The 22,361-nt window shown below is 40.6% G+C and overlaps 1 protein-coding gene across 8 annotated transcripts in view; it reads right to left on the minus strand.

Annotated features, from left to right (window-relative positions):
- The window catches only part of NBEA (neurobeachin), a 793,834-nt gene that overhangs the window by 445,724 nt on the left and 325,749 nt on the right, over positions 1-22,361 (minus strand). For all 8 annotated transcript variants that reach the window (XM_040340410.1, XM_040340408.1, XM_040340406.1 and 5 more), the window contains exons 22-24: positions 20,219-21,238; positions 9,614-9,831; positions 106-259 (exon numbers count right to left, since the gene is read on the minus strand). In XM_040340410.1, coding sequence (XP_040196344.1) covers positions 106-259; positions 9,614-9,831; positions 20,219-21,238 — 1,392 coding nt within the window. The remainder of the gene's footprint in view (positions 1-105; positions 260-9,613; positions 9,832-20,218; positions 21,239-22,361) is intronic.

A 22,361-nucleotide genomic window follows, 5' to 3' on the forward strand; every position in this document is an offset into this window, starting at 1 on the left:
ACGGTTTTCAGTTGTGTAATCTATACTTACAAACTAAGTTACAGAAAACTAGAAATACAAATGACATCCCTACAAATCGCCACTAGATGGCAGCATTGTACTTACAGTTGGCGAGGTGGCAGCTGACAACAAAGGCAATATTCCTCCACAAGCAATGATGATGTTATCGACCATTTGGGATATCAGGTGGATAGTGTTATGGACAAAGATGATGTTTTCATTGCTATTGACAAAGTCCATGACTGATTTTGTGGAATGGCTAAAGAGCAGGGGAAAAAAATAAAAATACATTTACTGTAGCTGAATATATATTTAACACGTTTAATAAATGCTCTGTTTTTGGCAAAACAATTAAATACAATTAAATACAAATGATAATACATCCTCCATCTACCACCACCCCTCCCTCCCGATGATCTCAATGCCTGCCCATAAAAATGTCTCCTTATTGCAGCATTGGCAGTGATGCGATTCTAACTGGCAGACCCGGCCACTTACAAATTATGTGGGAGTATGAGTCAGTTTAAAAATAAAAAAAGCAGGTAAAACTCTACGATAGTTAAAACACGATATGATACGTGCTAAAATCCTTGCAAAAACGTTGTAAATTAATACTTTCTCACAACAAAAAAGAGCAATTTACACTCTAAGGTGTACAGCATAAATATGTGTGATTACACCTATAGCCTGCACAAACTATTACTATTGAATCCTATCAGATAATGGGCAGTCCAAATCAGGCTGTCATTGGTATCTTATTAGCAGGGGTGCACCTTATAAATTCAGTAAAATCATCTCCTCCCATTTCTGATGTTTTTCCCACCCATGTCATTCCCAAATAACGAAAAGCATTTGCACAGAAATGCTATGCAGGCTTCTAACGCCTAAAAATAAATCATTCTAATGCCTCTATAAAACAAATACACATTAGGACATGGGACATTTTCTACTCCCACTGCCCCTAGTCCAGCCCCCCTAAAGTCTGAAGGACACTAAATTGGCCCTTTATTTAGCATTCCCCTTTAAATAAATAAAATATATATATATATATATATATATATATATATATATATATATATATATATATATATATATATATATATATACATATTGTGATGGGTTAGCCCGGCAGCGGGTGTGTGTGACCCCCTGGAAGGGTTCAGCACACAAAAAACATTAGGCACAGCAGACAGTGGTAGGAGGAAAACAAAAAGGTGTGGTTTTATTTGAACTATATACAAATAAAAATATGACAGAAAACAAAAAAAATACAAAAATAAATCCTGGTCAACTTGACCTGCTCGCTATTAACATTGGTGTCCCTGACTAACAACTGGGTACAGCCAGATTCAGAGACGTTTACGCCGGCGTATCAGTAGATACGCTGTCGTAACTCTGAATCTAAGACGTCGTACATTTAAGTGTATTCTCAAATTGAGATACACTTAAATGTAGCTAAGATACGACAGCCTGCCGCCGTGCAGGAACTCAACCACGACCCCCCCCCCCAAAAAAAACTCCCCTCCACACTCTCACCTTTCAATGTGGGAGGGTCTTAAAGGGGCATTACATATCAAGAGTGCATTATGTGCAGAGTGTAGAGTTCTTGGGGGGTTACAAAGAGTGCAAAGTCCAGGGGGTGCGCTACACACAAAGTGCAGAGTCGTCTTCCACAACTGCTTACCTCTGCATTCCCATCCACATCTCACTTTCACTCCTCTTCTGCTGACCTCAGCATGCAATCCCCCCCACTGCCCTACCCTATCTTTTCCCCCCTCCTTATCTTCTCTATTCTCCCCCCTCCTTAAATGCTCCACCATCTTCCACATTTCTTACTTTTGTTGCTGTATTCAGCTGGGGTGTTGGCATCTGCACTGCACCCCAGGCACCTGCATTTCCCTTGTCCCCATCCTGCACTCAGTGAGAGCCACTCAAGAGATCAGATCTGTGGGGGCTACAAGTGGGATACAAGTGGTCTATTGTAAACACAGAAGCTGAACTTCTGTGTTTACAAGTGACAGTGGTGAGCAGGGAAAGGAGGGCCTAAGCCAGTGTGTGTTGATTTTTTTTTCTCCCATAAAATTTTTATTTCAATGTTATTCCTGGTTTCGGTGGATGGAGGAATTTCTTCATTTGATTTGATCAGCCCCACTGGCTGTTCTGTTCCAAACCACATGGTATTGTGTTACCATGCGATTTGGTGCCTACAAATACACTGTATTTACAATCTGCGTTTGGGTGCCATTAACAATACATTGGCACCAGCATGCAGATTGCAAGGGTAGTGAACTTAAACACCATGCAGAAAATTTGCACACACAATGTGCCTTTACTGCACTGCATTCTTTTGTGAAGTGGCTCCAGGCCACTTAGACGATATGTGTGTGTGTGTGTGTGTCTTTTTGCACATGATCGCACAAGCACAACGTTCATTCCAGCGTATTTCCCACACCTAGAAAGCTCAGGTGCTGCATAAAGATGCCCATAGTCATAAAATGTCTGTGCATGGCTGTACTCATGTATACACTAGTTATCACATAAGCACAATAAAAGCACGCAGGTGCATGCAAAAAAAAATTGGTAATTTTATATTTTTCTGCATATGCCGATATGCTACACCCATGCAAGTTATGTTTGGAAAAATACACCCATAAGCGTGCGCATGTAAACGCAAGTACAAAGTACATGTATACACGCATACAGTATAGCAGATTTTGTAATTAATTCCTATGGGCAGGATTACATGGTAGCTGGGGCTTCTAGGCACTGGAAATACAGGTATTTATGCAGTATGCCCATACACCTGCAAATGGGTCTCTGTGTGTGAGTCCTAACCATATTTTAATACAAGGTGTTGGTGACCTATACACCAAACCATAGGATGTCAGCTAGACACCAAATCAGGATTCAGAATTTTTCATATCAGGGCTGTTTTAATATACAACCTGCCTTCCAGGTCACCTGTTCAACAGGCAACGAGACAGCGAGCATACATTATTTAAAAACCGTTGAGGTAAAATACTCCACCTGAGAAGCAGACTCACTCTTGGCATGCTGCGTCTAGTGCTTAGGGGATTGACCATAACCTAAATGTTCCAATTAGCTTTCCCCCCATCGAGCTTTACCATAGACAGTGCGTTCTGGCTGCATGGTGCCTTCCATAAACAGAAAGTGTGTCATCCATTTAAGATGTTCTCTTGTCTATGTTAAAATAGCATGAATTCTCATAGGAACAAGAGAGTTCAGCAACAGTTCAGCTTCTGCTAAATTAAATGAGCATAAAAGCACACGGCGCTCAAACATCTTTACGAAATCTGAGGACTAAATTACCTTTGCAGATATTGGTTATTTACAATTTGCTAATTGTTCACTCTGCACAAGATAAAGTGTGCAATTTTATTTCTCAAAAAAAAAAAAAAAACACAGATAGGATGAACCTATTGAAAAGCCATGAAATAAAAATAACCCAAACAGGGATCATATCCAATAATTTGCTGACAAAAACAGTATCATTAGCAGTAATCAGCATGGGTTTACAAAAGGTCGCTCTTGCCAAACCAACCTATTAACCTTCTACAAGGAAGTGAGCTGCTATCTGGACAAAGGTGAGTCGATGAATGTGGTATATCTGGATTTTGCAAAAGCATTTGTTCTTGGATAGAAAACTGGCTACGGGGTAGTGTCCAAAGGGTTGTGATAAATAACCTATACTCAGAATGGTCTAGAGTGATTAGTGGGGTACCCCAGGGCTCTCTCCTGGGACCAATTCAAAAGAGGACAGAGGAGAGCTGTAAATGATGGAGGCACAAACTGACCACATTGTCAGGGCTCAGCAGCCATAATAAACTGTGGTCAGTTTACAAAGGGGAGGGCAGAACCAGGCAGGATCAATCAGGTATTTCAGGTGATACAGGGGGCCAAATTACACAGCACAAGCATTGTGCTACATAACATGCTTTAAGGGAACATCATTTTTACATATAATGCTCTGAAGGAAGAGACATTGATGCTTTATTAGAGACTAATCCCAGGGTTTGCAGCTTTTTTTTTTTTTTGCAACTTTATGGAAATATCACAAAGTGATATTTCATTCACCTTTACCCACCACACCAAGTTGCAATGTGGTGTACTGCATCGCAACATGCTGCACTGAAAAAAAGGAACTCATATCTTATCTTGCCTATGCATTGGAATTGTGCTTGGTAAGGCTGCCATGAGCAGCCCAACTTAAATGAATTTGTGGATGGGCCCCAAGTCATTAAAATAATGACCCACCAATAACCAACTGACCTCCCCCACAGAACCGCTACAACACTTATTTCACAATCCGGCGTTTCTCCTGGGCCTCAACATAAATGCCTTCAAGTGGTGGATCGACAAAGGGATTTATAGAATTGGACACTTCCTTAGACCTCTTGGTCCACTCTCTAAAGCATTCTGTGTTAGTAACCTAGATATGCCTACATCCGAATTCTTTAGATTCTCCCAGATCTTATCCTTCTTACATACATGTTGCAAAACACTTCCTAACGGGCCCCAAATAACTGCCTATGAACAATGGTGTAGTCAAGCCGATGAGCAGAGGGGGGGAATCTCAGTGATATACAAAGCACCGTCATCCACGCAGTCCAAGACCCCTTACATGCTGGCCTGGGAAGATGACTTGTCCCAACACTGGAAACTGGACACTTGGCACAGGAATTTCTTCCAATCTTACAAAGGCATTCTCAATGCCGGCCTCATGGAGACAAGTATAAAAGTGCTAACTAGATGGTACCTAGTTCCTTCACAGCTGGCCAAGATGTTCCCATCAGCATCCCCCCTCTGTTATCGGGGATGTGACCTAAGGGGTGATATGCTCCATATGTGGTGGACTTGTCCCAGAATACGCCATTTCTGGCACAGGATCTTCTCATGGATCCGCAAAATCACCTCAATTCCTGTCCAAACGTCCCCCCTCATAGCGCTCCTTAACTTCCCTGTGATGGAGGCCTCCAGGACTACACAACGCCTCATATTTTTTATCATCCTGGGAGCAAAGCTTACCCTGGCCAAAGCTTGGAAAAAAACATCGGACTCATCACTTCTAGCAAAACGAAAGATCTCCTTGATAATGAACCAGGAGAAGATGGCGAGTGTAGTCTTGGACCGCTCCGACAAATTTAAACAAACTTGGGAACCCTGGGCAACATTTGTAGAAGTTACCCTTTAACACTGACCTCAAGAATAACTGCTACCCGCTAATTTCCCCTTCGTTGACTCCCTTTCTTCTTCACATCCCATCTCTTTTTTTTTTTTTTTTCTCTTACCTCTCTGTTGGTTCCTGGGCCTCTGCCTTTAACCAAGTGGGCCCAGCCAAGGCCAGAGTTGGACATCAGCCCAGTTATGGCCACTACACTTCTCATTATATAATGAAACCTCCTGGTGACCCAAAACCCAGTTATGTTTTTCAGTTTTATTCATTGGTGTTTCATCAGCAGCCTCTCTTGTACTAGACTTCAGATCTTGTGTACTCTGAAACAATTTGACATGTTTAGTCACTTAATGTGTTAGATCTAGGTGAAGTTTATTTAAAATGTGCAACTTTTTCTTCGGGCGGGTAGAGCTAGGGTGTGGGGAGCCCTGCCACAGTGTGATCCCTTTTGGGGTGGCGGGGCTTTCTCCTCTCTCCCCCTTTGACACTCCACACACCAATGACATTTCTTGATGGACGCGGGGAGCGTAATTGCTCTTTGAAACCCCCGACCACTTTGCACTGTAGGTTTTGTTTGAAACATATGTAATATGCTGTGCAACCCTTCTTGACTTGTTTGTTGCCCATGATACCATGTTGGTTGACTCAGGGCTAATGACCCTTACTGTATCTTTGTTTTCAGCTGTTTTCTCCTGTTTTTGAAAATAAAATATATTGAAACCGTAAAAAAATTACCCACAGGTAAGAATGCCTGACCTTTACTGTTGATAGATATAGGCTGGCAACTCCGCGGACTCAAACATTAAAAATCTTTAATGGCTACACAAGTACATTCACTAAAACAATGCCAGCATATTTCAGTCGCTGTGGCCTTACTCATAGCATACTCAAGAATGTCTGACCTGTCAGGGACTGTTTACAGTGTGAGAACAATTAAAAAAAACACATTATACCCCTTCAGATCAGGAAAAGCAGAGGTTTTGAGGCAACTTTGGACTTTCATGGTACGACAAAAACTCAAAAGACAAAATATATAAAAATATATAAGATTTATTAAGAAAATAGCACAAGGAAATAAAAATAGGCCTTTAAAGCAGGAATACAAAGATGCATAATTTTACATTTCTGAAAATAGGAACTGTATACACAGACGTGAATCCATCCGTGTTGGGGGGGGATTTAATGTTGGTCCCTTAACAGTTCAGCCTCTACATGTTTCGTGGGATAACCACTTCTTCAGGAGTATATTTTCAAAGTATGTATGGATATCTCTATAATGAACAAATACATAGACATAAATACATGCATTTCAACATATGAAACAAGAGCAAATAAATGAAAACATGTTATATTGAAGAGAGATTTTAGACCAGAATGTGGGACCACAGTCTGCCTGCCACAGCTGTGAGCCAAGTCATAGAAATCAATCAATTTTTTTATAGTCTGTAATAACAATCGAAAAACCTATATGTGTCAATGCTTGATAATTGGAAGAGGAGTTTACCTGCAAAATGCATGACCCAAGCAAAGGATCTCACAGGCCCCAAGGGGCAAATCTCTTACCTGTGTTTTGCAGGTAAGCTCCTCTTCCAATTATCTGGGATTGACATATATGGGTGTTTCGATTGTTATTACAGACTGTATTAAACTTGATTGATTTATATGACTTGGCTCACAGCTGTGGCAGACAGACTGTGGTCCCACATACTGGTCTGAAATCTCTCTTCAATATATATTTGCATTTATTTGCTCTTGTTTCATATGTTGAAATGCATGTATTTATGTCTATATATTTGTTCATTATAGAGATATCCATACATACTTTAAAAATATACTCCTGAAGAAGCGGTTATCCCGCAAAACATGTAGAGGCGGAACCGTTAAGGGACCAACATCAAATACTCCCCCCCCCCCCCCCCCAACACCGATGGATTCACGTCTGTGTATACAGTTCCTATTTTCAGGAATTTAAAATTATGTATCTCTGTATTCCTGCTTTAACCCCTTCCCGACCGCCGCATGTACATTTACGTCGGCAGAATGGCACGTACAGGCACATTGGCGTACCTGTACGTCCCTGCCTTTCCGCGGGTCGGGGGTCCGATCGGGACCCCCCCCCCCCCCCGCGCGACATGCGGCGGTCGGGTTCCCGCAGGGAGCGATCCGGGACGACGGTGCGGCTATTCGTTTATAGTCGCTCCGTCGCGATCGCTCCCCGGAGCTGAAGAACGGGGAGAGCCGTATGTAAACAGGGCTTCCCCGTGCTTCACTGTGGCGGCGTATCGATCGAGTGATCCCTTATATAAGGGAGACTCGATCGATGATGTCAGTCCTACAGCCACACCCCCCTACAGTTGTAAACACACACTAGGTGAACATTAAATCCTACAGCGCCCCCTGTGGTTAACTCCCAAACTGCAACTGTCATTTTCACAATAAACAATGTAATTTAAATGCATTTTTTGCTGTGAAAATGACAATGGTTCCAAAAATGTGTCAAAATTGTCCGAAGTGTCCGCCATAATGTCGCAGTCACGAAAAAAATTGCCGATCGCCGCCATTAGTAGTAAAAAAAAAAAAATAATAAAAATGCAATAAAACTATCCCCTATTTTGTAAACGCTATAAATTTTGCGCAAACCAACCGATAAACGATTATTGCGATTTTTTTTACCAAAAATAGGTAGAATACGTATCGGCCTAAACTGAGGGAAAAAAAAAATTATATATGTTTTTGGGGGATATTTATTACAGCAAAAAGTAAAAAATATTGCATTTTTTTCAAAATTGTCGCTCTATTTTTGTTTATAGTGCAAAAAATAAAAAAGCAGAGGTGATCAAATACCACCAAAAGAAAGCTCTATTTGTGGGGGAAAAAGGACGCCAATTTTGTTTGGGAGCCACGTCGCACGACCGCACAATTGTCTGTTAAAGCGACGCAGTGCCGAATTGTAAAAACACCTTGGGTCTTTAGGCAGCATATTGGTCCGGTCCTTAAGTGGTTAAAGGTCTATTTTTAATTCCTTGTGCTATTTGCTTAATAAATCTTATATATTTTTGTATATTTTGTCTATGTGAGTCTTTGCCGTACTATGAAAGTCCAAAGTTGCCTAAAACCTCTGCTTTTTCTGATCTGAATTGATAGGACGACGGTACATTATTTTTTTCTTATATTTTGTCAGTAGTGTCATTTAACACATTATACACCTTATTTTATTAAAAAATTGTGGGGGGGGGGGGGGGGGGTAGTAATATTTTTGACATTTTCTATTCACACCTGGAAAAGGACCATTAACATTATTTTAGGCGCTGCGAATCTGCAGCAAATGTTACAATGGGTTTGGGAAAATTCCTTTCTAAAGTTGTAGAGATTAAGATGTACCTAGCAGGTGACAGGCCCTATTTCGTTCAACTCCCGAATATGGACAGAATAGTTATTTTTATTTTTAAATACAGTACTCAGTGTTTTACTGGGTTAGTCAAGACTACTGTGGGGTTTTAAAGTAATATGTAAGAAGAAAGTAGAATGTGGTTCTAGAGGCAGAATGTTGGGTTCATAAGGAGTGTTAGAAAAAAATGTTGTAGGATGTGGGCTACATGAATTCTTTACTCCCCACAGATATAACTTAAAATAGGATGTATAGTATTATTGAATGTCATTACTGTATGCTTATATTTACCTACTTCTTTACCTTCATGGGCTAAAATATATATTTTTGTATATTCAGGTTTGCGAGAATGTACACTTAGAGTATATGAATTACCTGAAATCTCTAGTGGTATTTACCGTAGTTCTCCACCCCTTCCCACCCTTTCCAATGCCTCCCTCCCCCCCCCCTTTCTCCTATTTATATATGTGTGTAATAATGCATATTTGTATTTTCCTAAAATTATACTGGAAAATGTATTAAAATTTTTTATATATATATATATATATATATATATATATATATATATATATATATATATATATACATACACATACATATATATACATACACACACACAAAGTGTGTGGTTTGTCCCTACTATTCAAGACAAAATATGTCAACCTCTTTCCCAGAATGTGTTTGCAACAGTTGTATCTCAGCAGTTTCATAGAAGCTGCTATGAGTGATTCTAAACTTTGCACCCAGTGCCACATGCTTGTTAGACCTCTCATTACAGCTAAACAATAAGACACTATGAGCTCTGGTACTTCCTCTCGTTGCATTTCATCTGCTAAAGAAACATGATGCCATGGTTGCTTACTGAACAATGTAGAAAGACCTACACTACTGTATATATTGTATTTTGGAGTCAGATGTAAGAGCACATTTTCTGTTAATGCTGAGAAAATGCAATCTTTTAAGCACCAACTCCTATCTTTCCACAACATCTTTAACATGCAAGTAACATTAATCAGCAAAATGTGTTTTACCTCCTCCACACGTGCACATCTGTTTCTAAAGCAAACAATAAGTCTGTGAGAAGTCGCTGGTGCATTGGGGACCACTTGAACTCTGGAATACGGAACATGGTGGTTCGTGGACCAGGGCTGAACTGCCGCCTTTGTTCTTCAGTCATTGGCATCCCACGGAATCCCAAGTCAACACGTAGGTCCCGTTCCTGTTGGCTCATAGAGCGGCCCTGTACTGCCTACAAACAGAACATCAATATATTTAGCATTACATATCAGTGTTGAACAATTTCTCATGAGATTTCATAACCTGGTCCAAGAACTTAAAAGAACTTCAAGTTAATAAACTGTTTCAAGACAATTTACATGAAAACATGCCTACTGCAATGCGATTAAGAGGACTAAACCCAAAAGGGATTGCCATACAGGTTTACACAAACTGATATGCACAGGTAGCCACGTATAACTCAGTAGTCAGGCAGTTTAGTGGAAGATGAGCAAATTTGAGCACATGTCCTGGTTACAACTGTGTAACAGGGAATATCACCTCATGGTAAAGAGATTTTCCTGCCATGTTTCTGGGACAACATATGTGGAAATCTCTCCAATAAAGCACACATTATGAAAAAAAAAAAAGATCTAACCATTCCATCATACTCTTTTTTTTTTTTTTTTTTTTTTTTTTTTTAATAAAGTTGATGTCGAGTAAACAGATACCACATATGACAAGCCTCAAAACTGCATGCACTCACATAACTCCAGAACGATAGGACACTCAATAATTGCCAATAGGTGATGCATTAAAAGCCTTTATAGCTTATCAATTAAAAGAGAACCTCTACAGTCGCTTGTGTCACTCTGGCAGGATTAGTGACACCCAATATGATGTGCAATTGTCAATTGTGAATGCATGAGCACTTCATGTATATGGGTGGCTTTTACATTTTTTCAGAGAGTATTTTTTTTTTTAAATAAACTGATTAAAAAAAAATAAAAAGGCACAGAGAAAGGGAGAGGGACACACAAGGGCACAGTGCAGAGAACCTATCCTTGTTGGGTAGCAAGGCCATAAGCAGTGGCAGAAGGAAGAGTTTTTAAACTTTTTTAAACACTTTATTTTGCCCAACTTTTTTGCCATCACAAGGGGGTTGATAAGTCCCCTATGTGATAGCATAGTGCTGGTGACAGGTTCACTTTAAAGAAGAATTAGTTCAGTTTCTCATCCTCGGTGCCACTTAGTGCATGGCTAACTAACATTGCACAGTTGCTTTGATAACGAGCGCCTGTCTCTGGCTCCCAACTTTCATATCTGCCAGCACACCATGGATCACAAATGTCGTCCAGAAGTATATCGTTATTGAATAATGATCACATCACAGAAAGAAAGGTGCATGCCTGACAAAGAGGTCCTGCGCGGCTCCAAAACATTGCACCTTTCTTTCTGTGATGTGATCATTATTCAATAAAAAAATACTTCTGCACGACATTTACGATCTGTGGTATGCTTGCAAATATGAAATTTGATGTATGGTTGTTACAGTTGCCATCTGGATGTTGCTGCAGAACCCATTACTTTTGAGCCTAAACCAGGAATGTGTGCAATGGGAATATTAACATGGTCTCTGGCTCCCAGCACTTGCTCGAGGCAAGCACCGACACAAGGAATGCAGAAGGATGGGAGGCTGATATGATAATTCTTCTTTAGGGAGATAATAGGGGTCTATTATATCTAATGTTATTTCTGCACGCTCTCCAAGTAGATTGAAAAAAAGAGATGCTCAAAATGCCGTTTTCCTATCTAGAGGGGCTAACGTTTTAAAGCTGTAAACCTGGAAATGCTCAGAGATGAGCACTTCCGGGATCACACTAGACAGGGAAGATCACCAATATTGTTGGTCTTCAGCTGCTTCCCATCATGACCATGGGCTTGTTTACATGCTTGTAGAGTACTGCCCTTGTTGCTGTAACTACTACCGATAATAGGGGTAAAGACACAAACAGGACCCACTACAAAGATAGGAAAACCACATGATATGCAGTGGGACATGCACATTCTGCATTTAAATGCACACAGGCCACAATAACAAATTTGGGGGTAGGGGGTGCCTTCTTAATCTGTACAGTCTGGGGATTGTTGTGTGGATCTCTACAGGTTAAAATTTAATATACACAGGGGTATTGTTTTTAAGTCATATATGTTATCACTAATATCCACAGCCTCCCTATTCGCATTAGCAGGTTAAAGATTATCTATCGAGAACTTGGGATGAGACGGTCTCACTTGTCTTCGCACATTGGGATCAGTCACGCAGCCAAAAAAAATGTTATATCAAAACTGCAAAGATTCAAGTAAAATGCTCATCAAATGCAGGCTGTAAAGTAAACACATTTAAGCCTTAGCCTACCATGGTCTGTTACCCTTTACACATCCAGCACCCTGTACTAAATGTGGGCTGTGAGTTTAGAGTAACAGAATGCTAATTATCCCTGCAAGGCCAATGAAGCTGCCAAGCTACACTGCACAGAAATACTAATGAAGGAACAAGGCCAGGAGCACAGGTCACATGATCACCCTGTCTAATAATAATCACCTGTCTGACTATGTAGAGCTTCACATCCATTATATTCCACACACCAGACCAGAGCTCCGTAATCACAGCATTGTTACTGACAAGACCTGGGGCTTGTAATTCTCATCGTTGGTCCAGAGTCCAGAAATTTGACAATGAGCAAAATGTGCGTCTCCACCATAGAGGCAAGGTAAAGTATCATTACCATCGATAATGCAACCCGCTGGAATGTAATAATTCCATGAGAATGGGCCCTGTATATGCAATACATGCACCCAAGCAAACAACGGCAAGCATTAGATTCTTCCAAACCTGTCAGAACTCCAGTTTATAGAATAGAACTACCCTTTATACAACCCTACTAGCTCATTAAAGGTCAATGATCAGCTTCTGTCCAACTGGGATGGCCACACACGGATTGAAATGTGGCTGCTTCCTGCTGAACTTGACCAATTTCAATCCATCTTTGGCCACCTTAAAGGGGTTGTAAAGAAAAAAATGTTCCCTAAATGGCTTCCTTTACCTTAGTGCAGTCCTCTTTCACTTACCTCATCCTTGGATTTTGCTTTTAAATGTCCTTATTTCCTCTGAGAAATCCTCACTTCCTGTTCTTCTGTCTGTAACTCACCACCGTAATGCAAGGCTTTTTTCCTGGTGTGGAGAAAGCCTCTTGAGGGGTAGGGGGCGAGCAGGAGTGTCAGGACGACCACTAACACACAACTCTTTTCTCTATTTGCAAAGTAGAGAGTGTCCTGACACTCCTGCTTGCCCCCTCCCCCCTCAAGAGGCTTTCTCCACACCAGGGAAAAAGCCTTGCATTACGGTGTGTAGTTACAGACAGAAGAACAGGAAGTGAGGATTTTTCAGAAGAAATAAGGACATTTAAAAGCAAAATCAAAGGATGAGGTAAGTGAAGGAGGACTGCACTAAGGTAAAGGAAGCTATGTAGGGAAAAAATTATTTTCCTTTACAACCCCTTTAAGCCTTGGCGTTGTGTGAGGGTGAAGAAAATGTTGTGTGTGTTTCCACACTCCTCCAATCCTTGTTGCACTTATTTGTTATTTAGCAAGTTTACCGCCACCCACACCCGCCAATTAACAAATCTTTGCACAGCCCTGAAGACTGTGCATCAGAATAATACTGCCAAAGAGAATCACTTTTCTCTTCCAAGACAGAAGAATTATTCTCATTAAATAACCACTTGCCATTGCTGGCATTAGAGCTGTGTGCGGCTTAGAAAATCAGCAGTTGTGCGTGGCACTGAACTTGCTAAAAAGCAAATAGGAACACTGCGAACTGGAGTGGGGGGGGGGGGGGGGGGGAGTGTTGAGGTTTTTTTTTTTTGGATGCAAAAGTGGAATTGCCCTTTAAGTTTAATATAGTGCCCAATATTCCAATTGTAGAAGTCAGCAGGAGGATCTCATGCAAGCTGAGGGGGGCCACCAAGATCGACACTCTGGGAATCAAATTGTATTTTAGATGTAATGGACCTGTTAAATCAAGAATCCTTGGATCAGAGAATTTGTCATGTACAGACAAAACAGTGCACATTGGTAATGGTTGTATAATGTGCGTGTGTTGCATTACGTGCTTCTGCTGTTTTGATGGAAAGATCAGTGAAGTAGACAGTGACCAGCAGATAATGGGCACAAGTGTGAAGAACACATTCTATGAAAAGGTGTATATTGCTAGATCCGCACTTGTAATTCTCAATCAGTAGGGCAGTGGCAGTTAAGAGATGGAATGCAATCTGTTGTCTTAGCAACGGCACCACTCTTAAATTCTGTGAATAGCTGCAAAAGGTTTAAGATTCCTGCTCAGCATTTACTGATGGGAAAATTACATAAATGCTACGAGGGAGTAAAGACATTAACTTTTTATTGCTGCACTATTTTGAACATTGGGCTCCACCAAGTGTATCAAAATGTGTATGATTAAGAGCATTTTCAGACCACTCGATATTTCACATCACTTCGGTAGACAGCCTCTGCAGGGTAAACTCATTTTCCTACTATAATGACAGTTTGGTTTTATTGGATTTCTGCATGTTCCCTTTTATAACAGGAAAGCTTTTTACAACCCTGAACATGCTGCATAATATTCTACAAAATGAGGGCCAATTTATGTTTCCGAAATTATTTAATATCCTTTTCCTTTATAAGTAAAGAGCCAAGACATTTTAAAACATGAAGACTCCAAAGCAAAACTCCATCCAAAAAGATAAAAATGAATAGCCCATGAAGGATAAAACAACAAAACTAGCTTTATCAGCAATATTCACAGTCAACCCAGAGATTTCCCATGCAGTACCCATTTGGGTCACAAGATGTCATTAGTCTAATGGCCAGCATCATTCAACCCCCTTCCTCTGAGCACAGGTCATCGCTCGGTAACTGACCTGTCCTTATCTGTGACTGGACAGTGAAAGCAACACAGGCAGCACAGAGGTGTAGTGGTTAGCACTTTCACCTAGCAGCAAAAAGGGTCGCTGGTTCTGATCCCGACCACTATCTGCCTGGAGTTTGCATGTTCTCTCTGTGCCTCCCGGTACTCAAGTTTCCTCCAACACTCCCAAAGACATGTTGGTAGGTTAATTATATCCTGTCTAAATTGTCCCTATTATATGTATGAATGTGTGTTAGGGACCTTAGGTTGTAAGCTCCTTGAGGGTAGGGACTGATGTGAATGTACAATGCATATGTAAAGCGCTGTGTAAATTGACGGCGCTATACAAGTACCTGAAATAAACACAGATATGATCTCATCCCTCCGTCACCTTTCTTTCTCATATTGACTCCTTGTGCTGCTGCTGCGGCTTCCTCTCACACTTCAGTTCTGCTATACAGGGACTGCAGGTTCAATTCAGGTGCTTACACTACTTTCATTTAACCACCTCAATACTGGACACTTTCACCCCCTTCCTGCCCAGGTAAATTTTTAGCTTTTAGGGCTGTCACACTTTGAATGAAAATTACTCAGTCAATTAACACTGTACCCAACTGGAATTTTTATAATTGTTTTGAGACAGATTGATATTACATTTTTGGTGGTATTTAATCACCAACGGCTTTTTTTATATATATATATATATATATATATATATATATATATATATATATATATATATATATATATATATATATATATAAATACATATATATATATATATAAATACATATATATATAAATACAGATATTTTTTTTTAAGAAAAATGCTTCCAATGCAATTTATGCTTCATAAATTTAGACTAGAATGTATTCTGATATATATATATATATATTTGAAAATGTATCAATCCTGATCTACTGAAGGCCTCTCATTTCTTGTGGCCCTGAAATGCCAGGACAGTGCAAATACACCCCCCCCCCTTCTTTTTGGAAAGAAGACAGTCCAAGGTATTTAGTAAGAGGCATGGCATACTCCTTGAGGACTTCATATGACATCCACCCAGGGCTAGAAAGCTCCTGCCATCTGTCATTTTACAATAGGCTGGTAAAAAATTGGTTAACCCAAAGTAATAATTATTGATTACATTAATTAGTGTCTTCTATATCTGTCTCGATGTATACTTTAAAGAAAACGTGTAGTACCATGTGACAGCATGACCAAGATGCAGGACTAGGGAAGATTTCCTACTTAGCAAATGCAAGCCCCCCCCCCCCCCCCAAAAAAAAAATCAAACACGTTTTACAATTAGTGTCCTAAATATGTCATGTTGCTGGCTCCAAGACCGCTATTGAATAATATGTACATTTTTCCACCCAAGATACAGGAAGGAAGAGTATTGCATGTAGTAATCAAACAACACAATGTTCTTCTAGCCTGTTCTAAACCAAAAGGACAGGCCTCTACAAATAGCAGATGCCTTCCTATTTTGTGCATGCAAGATCAAATATACTGAATGAGAACCTAATCATTTATACTTGTGTTACGTCAGAGCAGGTAGCTTTGAAAGCTATACATATGGCCATCCAGGAAATAGGCGCCATTCTATTGTACTAGGCTGCTCCTTGGAGAGCCCATTGCACTGACTCTAAATAAACCTGTAAACAGTAATCACATCTTCCTTATGCCTGTGGCAGGGTGTAATAAAATAACTAAACATAAGGCTCCAGGGTCCACACGGTGATAAATATTTCAGATACACATGTTCTCCCACGAGCCCATGACTTACCTGTATGGAATTACTTATGATCGTGTAATTCAGACTGCATGAGCGTGTGATGAAAATAGCTGCCACTGGGATATCATTACACACTATAAACACAAACTCATCTTTATGGCCGTCTGCCATGCTAAAATTGGAGGTGTGACACTTTCAATGAATGAGGTTTTCCACGGCAATGGGTGTGATTGATTTGTGTTCAGCCTGATTACTCTGCGCAGAGAGTTGCCATATAAATAAAAAAGAACATAAAATAGTGTGCTACTGTGCATAGACACTGCTACTGAGTGACACTTATAGAACATATACAGTCTACCATAACACTATTGTGCAGTTATGCAAATATAAATTGTACACCTGCCCCCCTAAAAAAAAAAAATGAATGCACTCCCACATCAGACAGGCTAGATCCAGCCCATGATTGGCACTGGCCAGCAACCCTGGGGTTCCATGGAAAAATTGCCAAAAACTTCCCCAACTAAGCAGGCATCTTGTAAAATATTCTAATCGCCATCAGTTTAGGGTATTTGTTAATACAGCAGTGCCGGTCTGCTGTCTCAAACTTGCCTGCAGCTACCGCAGACACTCAGGAATCTGAGCGAGTTGCCCACCTGCGCCCTGCCAACCGATGACATTACCATCGGTTGCTAAGGGCCGGTCGTGCACCCGCACAGCTTTCTGGGAGCTGTGATGCTTCCTTCTCTTGTGTCGGTGTTGCTGGGGAGGCCCATGCAGGTGTGTGAGAGGGGTGAAAAATAAGACAGTACAGAGGCAGTAAGCTGCATATAAGCTCTGGGAGGTACATTTGTTTGTGATTTTAGTCATTTTTAGCACAGTTGGTTTAATCTAATTGCAGGCATAGTGATTGATATTATTTCAAGTAATTACATGAATTATCATCAATCACCGTGCCTGCAATTAGTGAGAATATGTGTGTGGTTTTCATTACTTACATTTATATACATACACACACATAATCTCACAAAAGTGAGTACACCCCTCACATTTTTGTAAATATTTTATTATATCTTTTCATGTGTCAACACTGAAGAAATTACACTTTGCTACAATGCAAAGTAGTGAGCGTACAGCTTGTATAACAGTGTAAATTTGCGGTCCCCTCAAAATCACAACACAGCCATTAATGTCTAAACTGCTGGCAAAAAAAGTGAGTACACCCCTAAGTGAAAATATCCAAATTGGGCCCAATTAGCCCTTTTTCCTCCCTAGTGCCACGTGACTCACTAGTATTACAAGGTCTCAGGTGTGAATGAGGAGCAGATGTGTTAAATTTGGTGTTATCGCTCTCACTCTCTCATACTGGTCACTGGAATTGAAACATGACACTTCATGGCAAAGAACTCTGAGTATCTGAAAAAAAAAAATAATAATGTTGCTCTACATAAAGATGGCATAGGCTAGAAGAAAAATACCAAGACTCTGAAACTGAGCTGCAGCACGGTTTAACAGGACAGGTTCCACTCAGAACAGGCCTCTCCATGGTCGGCCAAAGAAGTTGAGTGCACATGCTCAGCGTCATATCCAGAGGTTGTCTTTGTGAAATAGACGTATGAGTGCTGCCAGCATTGCTGCAGAGGTTGAAAGGGTGGGGGTCAGCCTGTCAGTGCTCAGACCATATGCTGCACACTGCATCAAATTGGTCTGCATGGCTGTCGTCCCAGAAGGAAGCCTCTTCTAAAGATGATGCACAAGAAAGCCCGCAAACAGTTTGCTGAAGACAAGCAGACTGAGGACATGGATTACTGGAACCATGCCCTGTGGGGTCTGATGAGACCAAGATAAACTTATTTGGTTCTGATGGTGTCAAGCGTGTGTGAGCGGCAACCAGATGAGGAGTACAAAGACAAGTGTGTCTTGCCTACAGTCAAGCATGGTGGTGAGAGTGTCAAAGTCTGGGGCTGCATGAGTGCTGCCGGCACTGGGGAGTTACAGTTCATTGAGGGAACCACGAATGTCAACACGTACTGTGACATACTGAAGCAAAGCAAAATCCCCTCTCTTCAGAGACTGGGCCGCAGGGCAGTAGTCCAACATAACTACCCCAAACACACCTCCAAGATGACCACTGCCTTGCTAAAAAAGCTGCGGGGGGAAAGGTGATGGACTGACCAAGCATGTCTCCAGACCTAAACCATATTGAGCATCTGCGGGGCACCCTCAAAACGGAAGGTAGAGGAGCGCAAGGTCTCCAACATCCACCAGCTCCATGATGTCGTCATGGAGGAGTGGAAGAGGACTCCAGTGGCAACCTGTGAAGTTCTGGTGAACTCAATGCCCAAGAGGGTTAAGGCAATGCTGGAAAATAATGGGTGGTCACACAAAATATTGACACTTTGGGCCCAAGTGTCAATATTTTGAGGGGACAGCAAATTTACACTGGTATACAAGCTGTACACTCACTACCTTACATTGTAGCAAAGTGTCATTTCTTCAGCATTGTCACATGAAAAGATATACTAAAATATTTACAAAAAATTGAGGGGTGTACTCACTTTTGTGAGATACTGTATATTTACTTTATGTATGTCATGGCACCCGGGTTGAGAAATCCTGTCCGCTCTCCCTCTGTCAACAGTTTGCAGCTTTGCCTGTCTCAGCCCTGTATAATATACAAGGCTGAAACTGGTGGAATCCCAAACTGTCGCTAAAGTGAGAGCCAATAGTAATATGCAGAGCTGACAATATATAATGTACAGAGCCCTGCTGATTGGGGGAGGATTCTTCCAGAGTGCTGACCTGCTCGATCAAGTGCAAGACTTTGCAAACAAACATTTCTCCGGGCAGTGGGGGTGCCGCACATGGGAGGGAAAGTCCGCCAAGTGAGGTGGTGTCTGGATCAGGCAGATCAATAAATCTGTATTTTTCAAAAAGGCAATATGTATGCACTGCATATGTGTGGAGATATATATATATATATATATATATATATATATATATATATATATACACACACATACGCACACACATCTACTATATATATATATATATATATATATATATATATATATATATATATATATATATATACACACACACATATACATACACATATATACATACATATATATATATATATATATATATATGATCGCCAATGGCTGCGCACTCTGATCGCTGTGTTCTGGCAGGTGGGGGGGGGGGGGTTGTCAGAACACAATAGCACAGCGGGGAAATTGCCATACTAACACAAGCAATGTTAGTACAACAGTCAGTCTTTTTCATGTAGCCCACTGAATTGAAGGGAAAAAAAAACCTCAGTGTGTACCTTGCATTATACTGAGGTTCCTGAATACTGAATATACTGTCAAAGGGTGCCTTGACTAAAAAAAAGGTATAGACAAGACATTTTCCCACCACAGAAGACTTGGTACTTCAGCCTAAAGAATCTGGAATGTAAATTGTCTATTTGCCCTAAAAACCATATGCTACCTTTATTATCAAGTCTGCATTGGAACAATGACAGGCGGAATATAAAGTAGGAATCTGCTGGCTGTTGCACGACAAATCAGACAGCTCTCCAGAAACTTTGATAAATAAGACCAACCACATTTTCCATTCAATTATCAAGTCATATTAAGCTATCATCTAGGTAATAAATAAAACAATCAAGATCCTGAGATACAAAGGAAAGGTAAGGAAAGAATATATGCAAAAATATCAAAACATAAATTTAGCCTAATCTACCAGACCTAAGCCTTAACTACTAGAACTAGCCACTCAATCTGTATCATTTAGCCATGAACACATTCTTATTATAATTACATTCTTTCGTTTTCTGATTAACAGATACTATTTTTGTATGTCTCCTGCCACGTATTAAATCATTTATTGGAACCTACATTGACAAATTAAGAGAGGAATGCCCTTACCTGTGTAGTAGTTGTAGTGGTCTGTATTTTCTTGATCTCTTTTCCAAGATCCCGACCATCATCGGACCTCTCAGTGTCAGAGACTGTACTGCTAGCATCAATATTTACTAAGGATTTGCTAGTAGATGATTCAGTTTCCAGAGTGGTAGTAGTCATTTGAGCATATTCCAGCGCCTTTGACGATGAAGCCAACTCTCGATCAGAAAGGCTTCCTAAACTATCAGCTGTCGTGTGGATTTTAAAATCTTTTTCCCCGATCACAGCTGATGCACAAGTAAGGTCAACGCTACCCGTCATTTGTGCCAGCAGACCAAGGTCATCATTAACACCAAGGTGAACATGAGCATCCTGGACATTGCCAATGGTTAGATGGTTACCACCAGTCAGCTCAGGCAACAGTTTGTCTTCTGAATTTGTCATTTTATCAAAAAGGAATGAGGTATTGTTAGAAGTGGTTTGGTCTTTCTCATCTGCTAGTGTGATCAGAGGACCATCTTTCTCTTCAGTTTCTTTTATAATGCCAACACTGTCATGAACATTGTTTTGAAGTTTTTCAACAGCCGCACAGTAGACATTGTCCAATAAAGATTCTACTTCAACCAAAGCACCATTTTCTCCAGTGACCAAAGTCTCTGGAGATAAATCTAAGTCATCTAGTTTTACCTCTGTGGCTTCAACCTTTTCTGCTTTGATGTCCACCAGAAGGTCATGAACCTCAACCCGAACCCCACCAGCTGGTCTATCAGTGTTAGTGATAGTATCATCAGAAATTTTTGTGGCGATGAGCAGATCTCTGGTGTCAGCATTGACAGGATAGTCTGTTTCACTTTCAGGGCTCTGACTCTGGGAGAGGTCCTCAATTTCTCTAATTTCTAGTCCGCCTTTAGCAGCTGCAGCTTGAGAGAGACCAGATATGGTGCTAACGTTTCCTTTTTTACCCTTCTTGATATTCTCCTCTTCTTGCCTTTGATATTCTTCATACATCTTTGCCAAGTATTCCTTGTGAGCTTCATATGTGACCTTAAAAACAAAGAGAAAAATCTTTGTTACTCCATAAAAAGATCAAGACCCCATCATTGTTTTATACCATTTAAGATTCATACACAAAAAAGGGTTACTTTCCTTTATATGGGACTCATTAAAAATAATAAAGCAGTAAAGTAAGGGTTACATGATTAACTCCTAGTTGGTAACAACCAACCATAATTGGATTGTTGTGCTATTGCACCATGAGGCTTCATGTATCAAAGTGTTAGTACTAGGAACCATGTTTATCACACAGAGCAAATAAGTCTAAATCTTCATAGGAAAACAAAATCAGAATATCACCAGTGGCCATGGGAAAATAAATGCCATACTCATATGTAATACATTGCAGCTTACCAATCAGATGTGGTGGCTGCATTCCTTTTTTTTAGGATTTTTGGCTTTTCACCAGGTGATCTGGCCAGTAACACACTCTGGATGAATGAGCACAGGGGGCACCTTTGGACAGCAGCATTGTCAGTCTGGGGGGAGGGGAGTGTTAGATGCACTGGCAGTTTAAATTACACTATCAAATTGAAGCGGAACTCCAGCAAGTACATTAACTACAGTACTTGTGTTACTGTATCACTGTTCTAAATATAAATACTAGTAGGCGGTTAAAGGTGATATGTTTTTGTATATTGACCATCTTCTTGATCACCAAATGACAACTGTCGACAGTACGTGAAGGACTTGGGCCCCATGCACATTTGGACAGCTTTTTCAACTGCCCCTGAACACATTCAATGTTATCCTATGTGTCCATGCACACAGTCACGTTTTACGGCAGTTGCGTTTATGCTCGTTTTTTCAGAAGCAAACAAATGGGTTCAGACGCAAACGTTTTTGTGTTTCAGACGCAAAACGCGACAAAACGCGGTACCGCGTTTTGCCGCGATTTCGTTTATAGGCGTTTTTAAAGGTGACCTATTTTTTTACATTAGAAATCTCAAAAATGATGGCAAATGATGAAAAACCATTAAAAAAACTGTAATTGATTGCATTGTGGACAATCCACAACTTGTGGCAGGTGACATGGCCAGGTGACGTGGCAAAGTGGATAATTCACAACTTGTGGTAGGTGACATGGCCAGGTGATGTGGCAGGTGACGTGGCC

The sequence above is a fragment of the Rana temporaria genome, chromosome 2 (genome assembly GCF_905171775.1).
Source record: "Rana temporaria chromosome 2, aRanTem1.1, whole genome shotgun sequence".
NCBI lineage: Eukaryota > Metazoa > Chordata > Amphibia > Anura > Ranidae > Rana > Rana temporaria.